The sequence below is a fragment of the Penicillium atrosanguineum genome, assembly GCF_028827265.1.
Source record: "Penicillium atrosanguineum strain IBT 20685 chromosome Unknown utg000001l_segment0_segment0, whole genome shotgun sequence".
In the NCBI taxonomy this organism is placed as follows: Eukaryota; Fungi; Ascomycota; class Eurotiomycetes; order Eurotiales; family Aspergillaceae; genus Penicillium; species Penicillium atrosanguineum.
The window spans coordinates 2,806,183-2,823,265 of NW_026623133.1; the positions used below are offsets into that span (position 1 = coordinate 2,806,183).

Below are 17,083 nucleotides of genomic sequence, written 5' to 3' on the forward strand. Positions count from 1 at the left end.
GCCGTCATGCCTTGTCTCCCCGGGCCTCTTAAAGAAATACTCGAATGGCTTATTGGACAGGTGCAGAAGGATGACTAGAACGACCTTCACCAAAATTTCTTAAAGAATGTTGAGAACACCCGAAAGAACAAAGTCTTTAGACCACCTGAGATTATCTTCTTGGGCGGGCTGCAGAAGTGGTCGATATAGTAACTTTCGAGATGTCCTATACAAAGAGCCATCGATTCTAATATAAATTATGAGCTCGATTCATGAATCTATTACCGAAGTTCCCCCCTCCGCCCTCGGGAGCGTTGTACGCATTCAGCAATTCTCATCTATCACAACGACCCTCGTCCTCTGCGAAAGTTCTTGGCCCAATTCTCGAGAGTGGTATTTTAATATGGCATAAGTCTGGTCCTGCGATATCTCCAGCGCTGGGTCAATAATCGATATCGGCGTCCGATCACTTGACAAAGAAAGTTCCACATCCAATTGAATAAGCTGCTGTGCAAATATCACAAGCAGCCGGGAATCAAAGAGGCCTTCTCGATGTGGCCATGCCTCAAGGGCCTCTAATGCTCGCCGGCGCAGACTTAAATCGTGGCATCTCCAACATATGAGAAAAAGGGATGGAAGGACGCCCATGTCAAATAACAACGTGGGACGAGAATGAGAGGTGCTCTCTTCTAAGAAACTGTCCGAAATCTTTTCTGAAAGGACCAGAATGTGTTCAAATTGGTCAAGGTATTCCTTGTAGATGGATTGATCCTCCCCAACAAGAACAGTTTCCAGCAGGATATTGAATAATATGCAATGTAAATGAATTAGATCAAGACCACGATGTTCCTTGATACTCTTGGGACGAAGGAAGTATAATTCAGATTGGGAAAGTCGTTTGGAAAAATCCTCAATCTGCCTTTTGATCTTAATCTGTCTCATCGCAAGCTCGGGGTGCCTATTTGGCAAGCGCGCTTCGGCAGGGATCTGGCTAGCATCCTTGCACAAGAGAACAATCTCGGCCAGCTCTTGGTCCAAGGCTTGCCTTGCGTCTGATAGAGTGTAGAAATAGTCATTTTCGATTTGTCCTTTCTGAATGGCAACAGGACCCAATCCGAAGAAGAAGGACTGCGTCTCCAAGCGACTCATTGTTGCTAAGAGTGATCGCTCGACTGCATCCATGTATTTTGAATTCGAATCTCCCAAAGAGCTCGCAGAAGCTAGACGCGATTCTTCAATGATGGCAAGACCTTGTCGTAAATGAGCCAACGCTGGCTCATAGTGCCCGCGCAGCAAATCAAATGCCACAAAGAGCAGACAACAAGTCAGAATGACATCTCTCAGTCTCGGGTCTCGTGAGTGCTGACGTTGGTTTAGAATCGTCAAAGAACGTCCAAATTGTTGAATAGCAAATCGCTGATATCTGTTGTTGAGATTTTCACGGGAAAGTGGCGCGCCTCGAGCCTCGAGGTCTTCATGTAGAGTACCGAGAGCCACGATCGCATGATTGACCGCTTGTTCGGAATGGCTCATTGGTAGTACAAGGTCGGTCCATAATTGAGAGCCAAAATATCCGCCCAAGCCAGGCACTGTGACTTGTTGGAAGAAGGCGAATCTTCGTCGCTCCTCCGGTGTTTTTCCCGGAATGACTCTTCCGATCAGCTGTATTGTTAGCGAAGTCGTTTTGGCGTCTCCTCTACTTGCAAGTCGAGCCTCGTCGTATCCCTCGCATTTCCATCCTGCTTGTGAACAGGTGTTGCATGCGCCAGGAGTCTCATCGCACTTGACGCGCCTTATCCTGTGAAGTGTCAATCACGTTGCGGAAGATATATCGCAGGAATTTTTTGCGGACGAACCGGCATGTTCGACAGCCCGTCTTGGATTTGGGAGCAAATGCCTTTTTCCTCATTTCAAAAAGCAACTGCTCCTTAGTTATGCATGAATGCGCTCAGAAGCGAAAACTTGCTGTCGACTATAAGAACGCTTGCAAAGTTCCGATCCCACAGGTTGGGGGCTAGAATTGAATTATGTCATTCTGGTTGCCTATTCTCACGCTGCCCATCTACGAAGCTATTCCCGATCTACCAACACTAAATTATTGCTAAATTTAGTTCAGGCGCATAATAAATGAAACTGCCTAGTATCATCTTACAAATCAAATGAGCCCCCAAATTACTGCTTCTGGCGCTGCCAAAATGATTGCGAGATGACTTGACGGAGCTCATGGTTTACTTTATTTACTGTACTCGGCATTTGTCGTTTTCGTTCCACCTCACCGGTCATTTATGATAGATGTAGTATCAAGCATATATTGAACTATCAATTGGCAGGCGCCCACCATTAAATTTGTTGATAGCTACGTTGTATGAAACCGATGAGATAGACAACAGAAGCTGGCGGTGGAACACGTATTCCCAAAATCCAACCTTGAAAATTTTCGGCAGGAGACTATAGCCTGAGCGGGAAGAAACGCTAAGAGGGCCTATATATTTGATTCTTCAGCACTTTTTCGACATCAATCTTCTTGTTTCCTCAAAGTGTCTTTTCAAAATGGCTTTAAATACGTGTCAAGAGATAAGTTGTGGCCGCAAATTTAGAATCGTTCATATTATATTTCTGGACCGGCTATAGAAACTATATTAATGTGACGTCTCTAGAGCTCCGGTTTGTCGAGTCTTGGGGTGTCTCAGCCCCAGCCATGGCCCCGTAGAGCCAGGCTGCAATCATCCTCAAAGACCCCCTGAGCCTGCGACGGGGCCATATTCTTCTCACACGGTGTCTAAAACGTATAACAAACCACAAGATGAAGATAAGACAGGCGGCGCTCGGAAGGGCTATAGCCCAGAACAGGCTCTGGTGAAAAGTGCCATTGCGAATGTCCACGCTGTTCATGCCCAGGTAGGATGTGATGAATGACAGGGGCAAGAACACAACCGTCACGATGGTGAATATAGTGATGGCGCTACTGTTCGATTCTTTCCGCACTTCAATCATTGATCGGAGCTATTGGTTATGGTCAGCATTGAAGAGCTACGTGAACAGAACGAGGTAACTCACAAGCATCGACGTTTTGCCGGCCATATCCTCGAGCTCATCCAGATCACGTTTCATTTGTTTGATCATCTTTCGACTCTGGTGTATGCTCTGCAAGCTGATCTGCTGGCTCGACTGATTCAGGTTGATCCAAACCAATTTCATCTTTTCCAGGACTCCCAATTGCTGATCAAGTACGATATTGACAATATTGAGCTCTTCTCTGAGCCTTTGAATTGCATCAAAAGTCTCGGCATTCGGATCCATCCGAACTTGGAGTTCCTGTCATCAAATGAGCCATCAAGTCAAAACACGTCCACGTGAGGGGACTGTACCAGTCGTGAAATATACCGCCGGTAGATCTGTAGAAGGTTGAAGCCATCCTGGTCGGGTAGTCCATTTGGCTTCTCGCTCGGTATTCTTGCTAGTCGCCCAGTCACCATGGTAATGATATTCTGGGCGCTTACACGCCGGAAGACCTTGGCCTCACTAAAGTCCCCAGCGCGGATCATGGAAATAAGTTGGTACTTTCCGATTCGAAGAGACTTGTGGACCTTCTTTGCACAGCGCTTCAGAAGATCTAAATCTGAAGAGGCGTCATGGTCTATCTGGCTGCAGATACAGACATATGTGATCAATGGATTGAAGGCTTCTACCAGAGCTTTGGGGAGGTAGAAAGTCGTTGATTCTTCATCCCCGCCACGAGTGATCCCAGCATGGATCTGTCTGATGTTTTTGCAAAAGTAGGACATGTCTTGTCCAATGAAATCAAGAAAAGCTCTAGGGTACTGACAGATAAATTAGCTGATTTGTTAGCTTCTAGATCAAAGTGACTTACCTCCTTTGTGACAAATGCCAGCAATGCACCGTAGAACTTCTTGATCAACCAAAATTGATGCAAGTTCTGATAGTGCACTGGTACAAACGCATCTAGAATTTCCATCGCATCACTGATGATATCTTGTACTCTTTTCCACTCAGACTTTTTCTTGACCAGAAACTGGGCATCTGAAGAGCGATTCTGGGCGTGACCGGTCATTTTCATCCGCAGCAGAACATCGATCCTTGAACACTCGGAGAGACTACTGATAAGGTCATTCTCTCGCTCATGTTGTAGGAAGTAAATGTTTGCCTCTGCATCTCTTTCTTCCAGGATTGCACGTATTGTTCTATCCATGTCTCTGTATTGATCTGGAATTGGCTCGCTTTTCTCTGATGGGGTGGAAGGCAAGCCATCAGTTGCTTCAAGTTTCCAGGCAAAAATTGGGCATAAAGGCGTCGTTTCTGTCCCACTAGAGGATTGCGCCACTGTGGATTTTTCAACAGAATCCTCTTTTTGCTCCAGAGATGCCATATGAATGGAGTCGTTTTCAATTTTCAAGCTCGAGGTGTGCCGTAATAATATAGGATAGTCTCTCAACTCTAACGAAGGTTGGTCAGGACCAAACGAGCTAGTTCTGCTTTGCCTGTCGGTGCTTTCACGTAAATCGAGATCAATACCCTCAGCAGGAGATATCGTGGCCGTCATACTAGTTAAAGAGCCTTTTTCCGAGGAGGATTCCTCATCGGCATCCTCAACAAAGCTCTGCAGGTCGGTAGCTCTTCGAACGGGTTTTTGGGTAATGCCAAGATGTTGTTCGTTCTCTTCAGCAGAATTTGGCTCTGTATCATGATCAGATGGCTTCGGGGATGTGTCAAATTCCGGCGTCGGGACGAGCTCTCTCATGTTGGTCTCGGGGCATTGGACAATGGTAGTCTCGCCGTGGCATTCGGAGGTCTCACAATCATCATTCTCGGCGGACGCTCTAGTTGCAGCGAAGCCCGGAAGCTCGATTTGATGATCTGTGTCCACCCTTCTTAGAGGTGTTGGCGTGAACGTCTGGTCTGTCGCACCCGAGGAGCTCTCGGCACGGGACGGGGATCTAGGACCACGACTTGGATGACGAGGACCAATGAGCTCCAAATTTCCATTGGATCCTGTCAGCCTGAGCTCTACCACACAGCCCGGGCAAATCTTGTCATCCCAGTCTGCAGGGGTTAGGAGCCCATCCGGACCATTCAGAGCGTATGCCCCAGCTCTGAAAGCATTCAAATGCTCGGGATCGTATTGCATCTTCGTGCCAATGACAGATTCCATCTTCTATATAGTTCCGAATAATCTGTCAGTCAAAATCCTTTATCTGGAAGCTTCCAAGGTGACAATCGTACTCGCCAGGTCCGGCCCACACGCCAGGGGATCATTAACTCAAACCCAGCAAGATCTTTCAACCGGATGGGCTTCTTGCCACTCTTCCAAGCATTCTCTTGGATCGCGTCAGTGCGATACTGGCGTATTGAATCATCGTCATCTTTGGTTCGCTGATTCATGAAGGCTGGGTGTCGAATTAAATCATTATGGCGAATAGGATTGGCTATAGAATAGACAGACTGCTTCTCTCTGAGTATGGGATAGACCGAGCCTATATGGTAGATTAAATCAAGAGTTAGCTTCAATGACGTCGAAAAGTGTCAGTGATGAACTCACTGGCCCGTGTCGAATAGCCATGGCGGCGATGGCGATTTGGACCATCATAACTGCTGTAAGCATCATATGCTGATACTGAAGGACGCGAGTGATTGTGTCGCACAACCTTGAGAGGCTTCGTCAAAATATGAATTGTAACATTGTTTCCTTCTCGCTCGCGAAGAATTTCGGGCCAATTTTCTTCTGAAACAAGCTCGTTGTCCACTCGTAACTCGTACTCATCCCTCCATGAATCGTTCAAGAAAGAAGTCAACATGAAGTTCTCTTCCTCTAACGTGCCGACGAACATAGTAATAAGCTCCTATCATAGCGGATTAGCCCGTTTTTAAAGACAAGGAAGATATAAAACGAACTCACAAACCAGGTTTGACATCGCAGCTTGGGTAAGCAGTATTCCTTGCCTTCCAAGTCAATAAATCTGATCTGTAGCATTGCAGGACCAGATTCAGGCTGTGCCATCTTTTCTAGAGTAAGGACATTCCCTCGAAGTGTTTCGAGATTGCAAGGGCCCATGCTCAAGATTAAGTCTAAAATATCGATTAGAACCTGAAATTCCAATGATTGAAGAAAATAGATACCTTTATTAATCAGAAGCAACCATGTTTGAGGGACATGAATTACTTCTGGTGATTCAAGAACATTGCACACGACTTGTTTCTCATCCCTCCGTCCAGTTGGGTGAAACGAATAATGGAACTGAAGTAGACTCCTTACGGGATGCATTGAGTCCCGGGGAGGGGGATCTTGCCGACGCAGCGGCTCAAGGGCAAAGTAAGGCAAAGCAAAAAAGGCAACCGAACACTCCTCTGTTGCCTGGCTTTCATGATCCTTGGCAACAAAACTAAGCGCTGTAGGATCCAGATACCTGCCGTTCACGTACGATTTTTCGTTTCGCTGTCGGAGATGTCTGAAGGCCGATCGAATGAGAGTGCACGTAACTTCTGAAATATGATCCAAGCGCAAAGCTTCAATCTGTAGATATTCAGTCAAACGGATCGGGAAATTGTCGAGTCAATATAAAAACCTCCAGAAGCTCCAAGCTAAGAAAATTGCTTTGTATATGACTTTTTTCGGATAGCATTAGCATAACATGACATACTTCAGACACCGACAATACAAACCCGACAAATCTCACGAATCTCACGAATCCGCCGAGTTTGACAGCAGAGAATTAAAGCCAGACTTACATCCAATGGGTCTCCGTCTCTGTTCGGGCGGCTCCTTCGTCGTATGTTAGGACTGCAATGTCATGTATATGCTCATCCTCTCCCGGGACGAGCCGAGTATGAACAATGGGGTACGTCTCTGGAGGAAGATTTTCCTCATGCTTGAAAGAGGACTGCTGAGTAAATACCCTGCTTCGGAATTTCGGATTCCGTTCATTGTCACGATCATAAATCGAATGAGAGGGCCGAATATTGATTATGTGATGAACTTTAACGTGCTCATCATCCGAGGCATCTGCGAAATCGGCCTGATTTTTGCCAATACTATGGTAGCTTGGGGCTCTGCTTGGGGTTTGATGGGACCGGATTCTGGTGAGTATTTCTTCCGATCTGAGTCTTGGAGGTGGGGGTGAATAAGAAGGAGAAGATGTCGAAGAACTGAAAGGGGAAGAGTTTCGGGAGTCCACCAAATAGTAGGGTGTATAACGTGAGTAAGGCCGAGACGGAGCACGCCTGCCACGGCGTGGATAGTCCGGAGACCTTGATCGGCGTCGAGATATTGACCTTGATCTGTACCGGTGTCTTAAAGGGACAGTAAGGGAATCATCCGATGTTTGCGAGTCGGTGTACTCATCTTCGACAAGTATGCGAACATTGCGTCGACGATTTTCCGTCGCTGGTGGGCTTTCATGCTGGGTGTCTTGTAGTATACCCGCTCTATAGGAGGTCGAGCCTGGCGGTGAGAAGCTGACTCTGTTGTGTGTCCGTTGACGTGAACGCACATAACTCCCATGGCTGTGGACCGATTCAACCGGGGAAGCAGCGATCGATTCATCACCTTCTGACCCGTCGGCAGACGAGTCGTTCTCTGGCTTGTGCCAATCCATGATACCCCAAAGGGTGGGTATTGATACCTGAACCCGGAACCGGAACCTTGTCTAGTCCAGGCCCCGATGGATGGGGTCGCTTTGGATCGTGGACATCTTTCTATTCTGCGGGGACCCTCGCCAATTCGCGACTCAGCCGGAGAAATGCAGCTCATCAGCGCTTGTCCCAATACGAGCGCGTGAACCCGGCATCTGCACGGCCCCCGGCATCGACGCTATACTATAATAGGAGGGCATCTGGCCCGCTGCTCAAATGCTTGCCTTCGCAGAATTGCAGCTCCCCCGCCAGCCTTAGGCATTTGGAATGGCACCTTTCAATTTTCACATAGGACACAGTGGATAAAGTGTCTAGACATCCCTGGAGTTTCATTGTATGTCCAGGTATTCAAGAACTATTGATAAATTTGTGCTATGAAAACGCCGTAATCGAGCAACATTTGAACTACATCACTATACGGAGCCGCAACATTTCATATCCCCATTTCAAAATCGCAGTCAGTCTTCCGAGATCTTCCTCAAATATTTCACATTTCATCCAAACCGGGCTCTTGCTCGAAATTCTCCGGAGACTTGTTGGAGTCCTTTCTCTTCGGGGCCTTATTTGGCTTTGGAGGGAAGATACTCTCGTAAATGTCGGCTTTGTGCGCCGCGGTGGTAGACTAAATGATCAGTATTTTTTCGTGACGTCAAACAATATCGAAACTACCGACCATCTTCTCTGCAGCCGTCTGCTCCTTCATTGCTTCTTTCTTCTGAATGTCTTCGGGCCTCAAGGGCGACCCTTCATAATCGTCGGGGAAAGTGGTGTTGACGAAGACTGCGAATAGATGATATAAGTCATTGTAAAGTATTGTGTAGTAATGGTTTTGTACGTACATTCATCGTCTCCCTTCATACCGGATTGAGCCTTTCCGTGGACCGAAGCCCGGGCCAGCCTGGTGATATGGAAGGCGGAAGGCCGCGTGAGCTGATGCTTGAGTAAGGCCGGGTACATCGTGAGTTCGAAATCAATAGTATCCCAGGAATATGAGAGCTTGACAGTATACTGTCGTCCCATATGCCAGCCGGACGGCTTTTTAAAGAGCTTCCGGTGGATTCGTGATGATGTCAGTCATATGACCATTCGACGAGGGTGCAGTTCAGATCGCTCCAATGATCGCCGGGCAGTCAATTAGAGACATGGTCTTGGAACGCCATTGTTTTGGGATCCGAGCGACGGTATTGGCCAAAAAGGAAATGGAGTGTGCAGTGGCAACCTCAGTGCGTCCACTCCATGGTACGATCAAACTTTAGTGACGGCCTCTTTTACTGGGGCAGTAACTTCGGGAATACTGCATGAAAAATAATAAATATTGTACATCCAACATGATATATGCACAAAAATTCTCCACTGCTGCTTAGTTGCCACATGGAAGTTGAGTACCTTGACGCTCCAAATAATCCATCAGTTCACGCAACATTTAGCGATGGGTTACGTCTTTCTAGACGGGTGAGCTGAGCCCATTCAGACACATCACCGAACAAGCACTTGAGGTATATGGGACAACCTTGCACGATGGAATGATCGATGGAATTGTTTGCCAGGATTCTCGGAGCAAGGGGCCGTGAGGTCGATATAGCATCAGCAGGGCCTCACATCCAAGATTTTGAAGCGAATACTAATCATGATGAAATAACCCGAGGCTAATTCACTGGGAAACTACTCACAGTCCGGACTTCACGCGTCACGTAACCGCACCGGGCCATATAGAGTCCAGTGATCATCCTACAAACACCAAGTTGAAATGACTGATTTCTATCTAATCGTGATTCTCTTGCGTAGTATTCTCAGCCCTCTCAATTCACCTAATGCATCTCACTGCGGTCTTTGGTTATGGAGAAGTTCATATAGGGTTTCCATACTTGACAATGATCTTGCCCCTTCCCTTTGAGCTGCCTTCTCCCCCGTCATATTTTGAGAATCCAATCTTGCTACAGCACTGTGGAGACCCACAGAGGCAAGGATACTCAACATGTTTCAGATATCCCTCCCCATAGTTCACCGTTATTTCCTCGAAAATAGAAATATCTTTCCTCAAGGTAATAAACACCACCCATTTGCCCCCCACGACCGCGGCGAGAAACTCCGCCTTGCTATCACACGAATGGTTTATAAATCGGGTCCAATTTCCATAATATGTGGGACATATGACCCCCTTGTCTGGACCAGGCACATCGAGGCACACATTCAAGCAATATGGGTCGTCGGCACATTTTGGCATCCCCTTAACTTGAATGACCCCAGTGTATGTGTCCATATGCACGCCACCTTCCTCATGGGGGTAAGTGGCTAGAACTCGAACTCCGGTTCCCTTGCCTTGATATTCACGAAGTTCCACCGAATCTCCGGCAAAAACACGGCAAACACAGTCACAGTCGTCATCCGCTTTCCTATCCTTCTCCTTGATTACCTTGTATTCTGCATGCGTTGTTGTACTACGACACAAATTACACTTCCGCGGTCCAACAACGAGCACCGGGTTTGCGGCATAATCAAAGTCCGCGGGCTTCCAAATATGATGATTAATGTGTTTCTGGAATCGGCGATTGAATCTGGGTCTCTTGAGGCCGCCGTCTAGTGTCTGAACAATATGGTGGGGATGTTCATTTGCCAGGTATATTTCTGGGCCCAGGGCCGGGCGTAGCAAACTGAGAGCTCTGTTGTTCCCCTCAGCTGAATGACCACCAACTAAATCCCAATCGTCTATGTCGTCGGCAGAATCCACCTCAATGGCGGGTTCAGTGGCCCCATCAATAGCCTCAATGTCAAACCGCATATGGGCAGCGATTGGAGAACAAGGCCATGTGACAACTCGCACAATACGATGGGTACCTCTGGGATATGCCTGTAGTACAAGGTAACTGATGGTCCTGCCAATAGGAGTACCTATCAAAGCATCATACTCCGGTGTACCAAAATCCCATGTTGAGGGAATATACCTCCGCACCATCCGACTTGGCCACTCCATATTGTTCTCTGGGTACAGAGTGCGTTTGATGAAATGAAAAGTCCTCGCATTGACTACCTCGGTGACGAAGACATAGCGTAGACTAGAGATAGGGAAGAACTTCTCATACATGGCCTGAATGATTTGAGACATTGGCGGTCGGTCTTCTTCCAAACGTACGCTCTTATTTCTTTCGGGATTGCAAAGCTGGTCAACGTGGCAAACTGTAGGCCCAATCCAAGCAGTTAGACCCATACCGATATCGCTATTGTCAACTTCGATACATCGATACACAGACTTTCCTCGTGGAACGGGGTTCACCCATTCGTTAGGAAGGCCGACCGCATCAAACGGTTCTCTCAACATAACACGGATATTTCTGCGGACCATCTCTAACTTTGAATCCCGGCGTACACGAGAAAATGTCAAAGTTGATGGGGCAACATGGCAATCCGGCTCATTAGGATCATCAATCCATCGCCGAATCCGCGCCCCAGCCACTTCATACAATGCTGGGTCATACTGGTAAGCTTCTCCCGAAGATGACGATTCCTCGGATTCAGAAAAGGATTCTTCAGAAAGGTCAGAAGGTGTGTAATCTGAGCCAGGAGGAGGAGACGAGCCCTGAGATTCCTCGGAGTAAGAAAGATCCTGATCGATAAAAGCATTCCCATGATTTGCATGTTTAAGTAACACATCACGCCAGGGCAGGCTACGTGTACGTGCAAAAATCTCCAGGCTTCGCCTGTTCTCTTTAATAAGTCTTAATAAGTGTGTCCAATGCATGGATTTATTACCCATGTCTTCATCGGTTTCACAAGCCAGTCTGAAAGCTTCGGAATGGGCACATATAGCGAACATTTGCCAGCCCAGCCTAGTGATGAACCCGAGGCACAGCTCATAGCTTTCTTTTTTTTGTACGGTGTCTTTTTGCTGACATATGAATTTGTCGACAAAGTTTTCGGCGCCCTCAATATAATGCCTACCGGTTCCACCTAAAGGAGCATCATTCCCTGAAATGATGGCCTCGCGAACACTATTTTGCAGCCGACAAAAGCAATTGATATCCCAGTAGATTGCTGCGACTATCTCTTTTGCATATTCTAGAGAGTCAAGAGGTGTTTGTTCAATTTTGCGTTTCTTAGCAGGCTGGGGACTTCCCTGGCGCCTCTCTTGGCGCGTCCGCTTCGTAGGAGATGCTGTTCTTTCCCCATATTTAGCTCCCAGTCTGGTGCCTCTGATGGGTGAACTTGACTGCGTGATTGTATTTCTGGGAGCTTCTGGCACAGCGCGTGCGGGACGCGCTCCAGCCCACCCCTCCTGTAGTCTGCGAATCCGTAAAACAGCTGCTGCCTGATCTAGATATTGCGCTGCTTGGTTATCCCCGGTCGTCTCTTTGAAGCCTGCAGTTGGTTTAGCTGGATCCCATCCAGGCAAACTTTTGTAAAGTTTTTGGATAGCTTCTTGCTGGTTTCGAAAATATGCGTCTCTATACCGTCCAAGAGCTTCCTGGATCTGTCCACTTTGGAGACACCGTCTAGTCAATATAGAATCTTGTTCGTAAACATCGACAAGAGATTCTGCTTGATCTTCGTAAAAGTCCTTTCTCTGCTGTCGAAGACCTTCTATGAGTTCTACTCTATCAACCATTCCTTCCCCCGATATAGCTCTCCTGAGAAGCCTTCTGATATCTTCTTTTTGAGTTTCAAACCCTTTCTCCTTTTTCCACCGAAAGAATTCTTGGATTTCGGCGAAATCTTTCATGATGAAAGCCGGCCCAAAAAATAGAGAGAAGAGAAGAGACCGCTGAAAGGTCGTGGTTTATGTCACCGAGTATGTGTTAGGTCTGCTGCTTAGGTACCGGTGGGGGTTTCTTGAGGCCCTGGAGGATATGAAATTGAAATCTTTCACAAGTCTTCATGTATCCTGAGAATCTTGCCTCATATATGCCCTAGGAAAGAGCACAAAATCGAAAAAAAATGAAAGAAAACACCTGAGGTCTTTCTCACCAAAGGGCCCCTTTCATAGGAATAAAACGACATCTAAGAATAACGACAAATACCATGAAAAGCGAGCAACATAATTCCAAGGCTATCTTTCCAACAAAGAAACTGGAATTGCTAAAAGAAGATATCTAGAAGATCGCCATACAATTAGGCGGGCTCGAAACGCCTCTCGCACAGTTCAATGGACTACTAGAGATAAAGAAGCTCCAGCGTCCAAGCCGCTGACACGTAGCAGCCAACTCCTCCAAATCAAACATCTCTCCAATAGGCACACCCCAACCCGCCAGAAGATGATGATGCAAATCAAACTCAGGGTCTTTCGCCGGGAACACCTCAAAGCTAACCGCATCAGATGCAACGGCCGCGAAATGGTTATCCCACATGAAACGCAGCACCCGCTCGCTCTGCTCAATGCCCATGTGCTGCGGCATTGACTGTGCGCTGTATTCCTCGCGCTGGGTCTCTGACATTGCGGCCCATGTTCCCGGAAGACCGATGCGCAGGAAGAAAACATCGCCCTTCTGGAAGGTGATGTTACACTCGCGCGCAATCTCCTGCACCTCGTCCAGAGTCACCGTCTGGCGAGTCAATGCGTTGGTGGGGATTCCTTTCTTCTCTGCGTAGGAAACATAGTCGATCAAGACACCACGACCAGCAATACCTTTCTTCGCCCAGAAGCCTATACCGATGCGCGGAGAGTCCGAGTCAATGATCTCCGACGCTGTCGTCCCACCATAAAACACCCTCCGTTCAGGATCCTCGGATGTCGGTGCAGGTGCATTGTGGTGGCGCAGACCATCCCATTGCGAGCCCTGCTGCGGGTTGAAGTGGTATTCATCGTCAAAGGCGACGCCCGGAGCGACCCATTTGATAGTGTGTTCAAATTGCTTGCGACCAAAGCCTGGTGGGGTTAAATTCTCGATATCCCAGTTCAGACACACGCGCTCGCCGGTCTGGATCTGTGTTCGTGCTGCGTCGGCGACTATCTCGGGGGTCAGGAGGCGTAACATGCCCAGGCCTTCTTCTGCTGAGCCTGGGCGTTCTGGCCAGTAGCGGCGCTTATCCGGGAGGTCGTCAAATTTGTCGGGGAGTGATGCGGCCATGTTGCTGGGAGTGGGAATATGCTGTTCCGTCAAGGTGGCTTGCAAAGGGTCTCCAAGGAGCTATATGGCGCGTGGAGTGCCCCCATCATTTGCCCATTCGTCGGAGCAAGTCCGGGGGTTGCGGCTACGTGGGTGACCCCGCAACCTAACCGGGTAAAAAGGCAAGCGTAGGACAATGACAAAAAAAAACAAGGACTAGGTTCAATGCTGAGGCTATAACAATTCTAAACTCGGAGTAAACGTGTACAGGATGTTCTGCATGGCGCAGAAAAAAAAAAAAAAAAAGAAAACGAAATTTACATGTCATCCAGGTCATCGTTTGATTTGGAGCTGGAGCCGCGCTTCATGTCGGACATCTCGTGCTCCTCCTTGCGGCCCGGTGACCCATTTAGGTCTGCCGACATGGCCATGGCTTGTCGGCCGGTGTCGGAGGACTCAAGGAATTCACGCAGACGGCGCTTGCCTTCCACAAGAGCTTGCTGCGAGGCGGCCTCGGACATCTTCAGCATCGGACCCCACAGGTTGAGCTGGTAGGTGATGTAGGCGCCCACGGCACACACGAACAACAGGAAGAAGTAGGCCGGGTTGCGGAGAACTATGAGTAATTAGCTAACAAGTCTGGAAAAGAACAAGACGAAGGATATACTTACCAGCAATAATCTCGTTCCATCCCAGGGCAAGCAGCAGGCCGTAGAAATACAATGGGACTTGGGTCATGCCGCCGATGGCACTCCGCTTGGCCTCAACATACACGCCGTCTGCCGCTTTCTTGAAACGTACGGTAAGCTCCTGGCGCTTGGAGTCGCCCAGAATCGTCGTCTCCTCCTCCAGGCTCTTGCCTTCGTCCTCGTCAATGCCGCCGATAGGTGCAAGGTCCTCCTCGTCTGCAGGGGTCGCAGAGCTCGGGGTGTGGCCGATCCATCGATCCAGCGGAGGCGCGGCACCGGTTTCAGCAAGGCGGAATCGAGATAGAAGAGGGATTAAAGTCAGAGTGGACTCGCGGGCACGGGTATAGATACCCTCAATATCATCTGTCGGGCGCCAGATGCGCGGGACACCCTCTTCGTCATAGCGGAATTTGTCCTCGAAGTTCTCACGAAGCTTCAAAAGCAGGTTGCCCTCGATCATCTCCTCGTCGATCTTGGCGCGCAGAACACCCCAGGACTTACGGCGCAGGCGCCACAGTCCAACGTCGACCTCTTCCAGACTGGCATCGAAGCTACTGGCCCGATCTGTGAATCGTCGCTCTGCGTCAAGAACGGTCTCCACGAACACGTTCCAGATCCGATCCCAGAACTCCTTCTCGGTGGGCTTCTCGCCATTTTCAGGGGCACCGGCTCCAGCGCGCCCAGAGCCCAGGGCATTGAACTCGAGTCCCACCGATTCGCCTAGGCGGGACTGGACCCAGCGCTCGACGCGAGTAGCCAGTCGTCTCATTTCGTCGCGGCGCAAGCTAGCGCTGACCTCAGCCAACTCCTTCTCGTACAGAACAAGCTGTTGCTTGTAGTTACTGAATGTCGATCCTTCGACCACGGTTGACCGGGCGACCTCCTGGAACTTCTCCAGGGAGAGCTTGGTCTCATCTTTGACGATCTCGGCAAAGTCGTAGCCACCGCCCTTCTTCTGACCAGACTTAACGGCATTGGTTACCGCGTCGCTGAAGTCACGGATGCCAGACTTGTGTGCAGCCGAAAGCTGGCCGTGGAAGAGAGCTTTCAATCGTCCATCAACCTTGCTCTCGAGCTCGGCCTTCTTGCGCTGGTACACGCCTTTGTGGTACCGGCTAGCTTCAGTTTCGAATCCCTTGAGGGTCTTTGAGCGTGCAGTCCGCATAGCAACACCCAGGCCTCCAAGAACCTCCGGTGCGCCTAAACGAACGGCCTCAGCCTGCTTATCTTCGAACGCAGTAATTGCCTCGTCAAATCCAATCATAACTTCACGCAAAATCTCATCGCAGCGGAACTGCGCGAGCAACTCCTGCTGCGTGGGCAGATCAAGGTCCTTGTTATTGACGATCTGGTCCCAAATGCCTTCGGCGTAATGGGAGAATCCATCCGCAGGAATCCTTCGGTGGTACTCAGGCAAGAATACACCACCTTCTGAGAACTCGCCCTTAAGCGCATCTCTTCTCGGGTCACGGTGACCCTCGCGGAACCGGGATCCAAGCTTCTTAGCCTCAGCCACGAACTGCTCGGGTTGATAGCTCTTATGCGGAAGTCCATAGAATTGGAAATCGAAGTAGTCGTGAATCGTTGAGTTCTCCAATCCGGTGGGCTTCGAGATGGTCGACCAGAGGCGGGACAGATCCTCCAACAAGGTCTTCTGGAGGTTCTTGAGCGGGGTGTTGCCAATAAAGTCACGAATAACGAAGAGAAGGAGGGATCGTTGAGTTGTACTAAAAGCAAGTTAGTCTCCAAAACAGAATATAGCGCTTCAAACATTCCGCATACTTTTTATCTTTCATGAACAATTGCAGGTTGACCTCGAAGACAGTCTTGAGCAATCCCATATTGGCGCCCTGGTACAGACCCACTTGGTGCTCCCAGATGTTGACAATGAGCACCTCACTGGTCGCAAGCGCAAAGAGAGCGCTCTTACGCTCAAAGTCCTGATCCTCGCCACGTTCGCGGCCGTCGGTACCTTCCACATCCATAACCAGGATGTTATCCGCCATGCGCTCACCGGCGCCCTCTTGACCCTGCTTCTTGTTCTTCGAAAGCCAGATACCCTTCGTCGTTTGCCTCCGCTCCAGCTCCGACATGACCGAGAACTCCGTGCCGAAGAGGTTGTTCAGCAGAGTGGACTTTCCGGTCGACTGGGAGCCGAACACGGAGATGAGATGGTAGTTGAAGCCGGCGGGTGTGACATCTTCGATAGTAAGGTACTTGGAGAGATTCGCGCTGTGGGCTGTGAGCAACAGGATATCTAAATCGCCTGCGGGCTAGACGTAGGTACACCCGGACGTGCAGGAGAGGGGCCGTACTTGAACTCCTTATTCTCGTCAATGACCTGGACGCCATGCTCGTAGGAGGCGGAGTCGGCGTTGTCGCCGACCGTTGAAAAGTGACCGTTCGCCATGACAGGAGGTGCAGTTGGATTCCTGCCCAGTCCTGACGGGCGATCGGACATGGTATTGGTGTTGTGGGGACAGATCACCGTAGTGGCGAGAGTAAAGGAAAGCGGGTTAGGGGGTTTGGGGGAGAGTGGATCATGCAACTTGGTAGAATCGAGAGCACGGACAAAACGATCATTAAAGGACAATCACAAGGTCGTTGCACGAGTGCGATCGAATGGTTCCGAGGTCGATGGTTGCTGGGGAAAACGCGTCTTACATAACCCTGTACCCTGGTTTGTTCTAAAGGTTAATAGTGATATGCGTAGAATCCCGGGGAAATGCG

The 17,083-nt window shown here is 49.0% G+C and overlaps 5 protein-coding genes across 5 annotated transcripts; all 5 read right to left on the reverse strand.

Annotated features, from left to right (window-relative positions):
• Positions 1 to 303: 303 nt before the first annotated feature.
• N7443_001084 (uncharacterized protein) lies at positions 304 to 7,495 on the reverse strand (the record flags this gene model as incomplete). The annotated part of the gene is made up of 12 exons (XM_056881140.1): positions 304 to 1,777; positions 2,777 to 2,982; positions 3,037 to 3,294; positions 3,348 to 3,800; positions 3,851 to 5,152; positions 5,221 to 5,384; positions 5,537 to 5,837; positions 5,894 to 6,063; positions 6,417 to 6,508; positions 6,724 to 7,010; positions 7,066 to 7,272; positions 7,415 to 7,495. The coding sequence occupies 12 exons, from the start codon at positions 7,493 to 7,495 to the stop codon at positions 304 to 306; spliced, it is 4,995 nt and encodes a 1,664-aa protein (XP_056746378.1).
• A 618-nt stretch (positions 7,496 to 8,113) lies between these two features.
• N7443_001085 (uncharacterized protein) lies at positions 8,114 to 8,583 on the reverse strand (the record flags this gene model as incomplete). The annotated part of the gene is made up of 3 exons (XM_056881141.1): positions 8,114 to 8,248; positions 8,300 to 8,406; positions 8,466 to 8,583. The coding sequence occupies 3 exons, from the start codon at positions 8,581 to 8,583 to the stop codon at positions 8,114 to 8,116; spliced, it is 360 nt and encodes a 119-aa protein (XP_056746379.1).
• An 889-nt stretch (positions 8,584 to 9,472) lies between these two features.
• N7443_001086 (SET domain protein) lies at positions 9,473 to 12,340 on the reverse strand (the record flags this gene model as incomplete). Its single annotated transcript, XM_056881142.1, has 1 exon — positions 9,473 to 12,340. The coding sequence occupies one exon, from the start codon at positions 12,338 to 12,340 to the stop codon at positions 9,473 to 9,475; it is 2,868 nt and encodes a 955-aa protein (XP_056746380.1).
• Positions 12,341 to 12,710: 370 nt separating this feature from the next.
• Positions 12,711 to 13,685, reverse strand: N7443_001087 (uncharacterized protein; the record flags this gene model as incomplete). Its single annotated transcript, XM_056881143.1, has 1 exon — positions 12,711 to 13,685. One exon carries the CDS (start codon positions 13,683 to 13,685, stop codon positions 12,711 to 12,713), a length of 975 nt encoding a protein of 324 aa, XP_056746381.1.
• Positions 13,686 to 13,981: 296 nt separating this feature from the next.
• Positions 13,982 to 16,814, reverse strand: sey1 (dynamin-like GTPase SEY1; the record flags this gene model as incomplete). The annotated part of the gene is made up of 4 exons (XM_056881144.1): positions 13,982 to 14,280; positions 14,336 to 16,080; positions 16,136 to 16,585; positions 16,669 to 16,814. 4 exons carry the CDS (start codon positions 16,812 to 16,814, stop codon positions 13,982 to 13,984), a joined length of 2,640 nt encoding a protein of 879 aa, XP_056746382.1.
• Between the last annotated feature and the right edge of the window lie 269 nt (positions 16,815 to 17,083).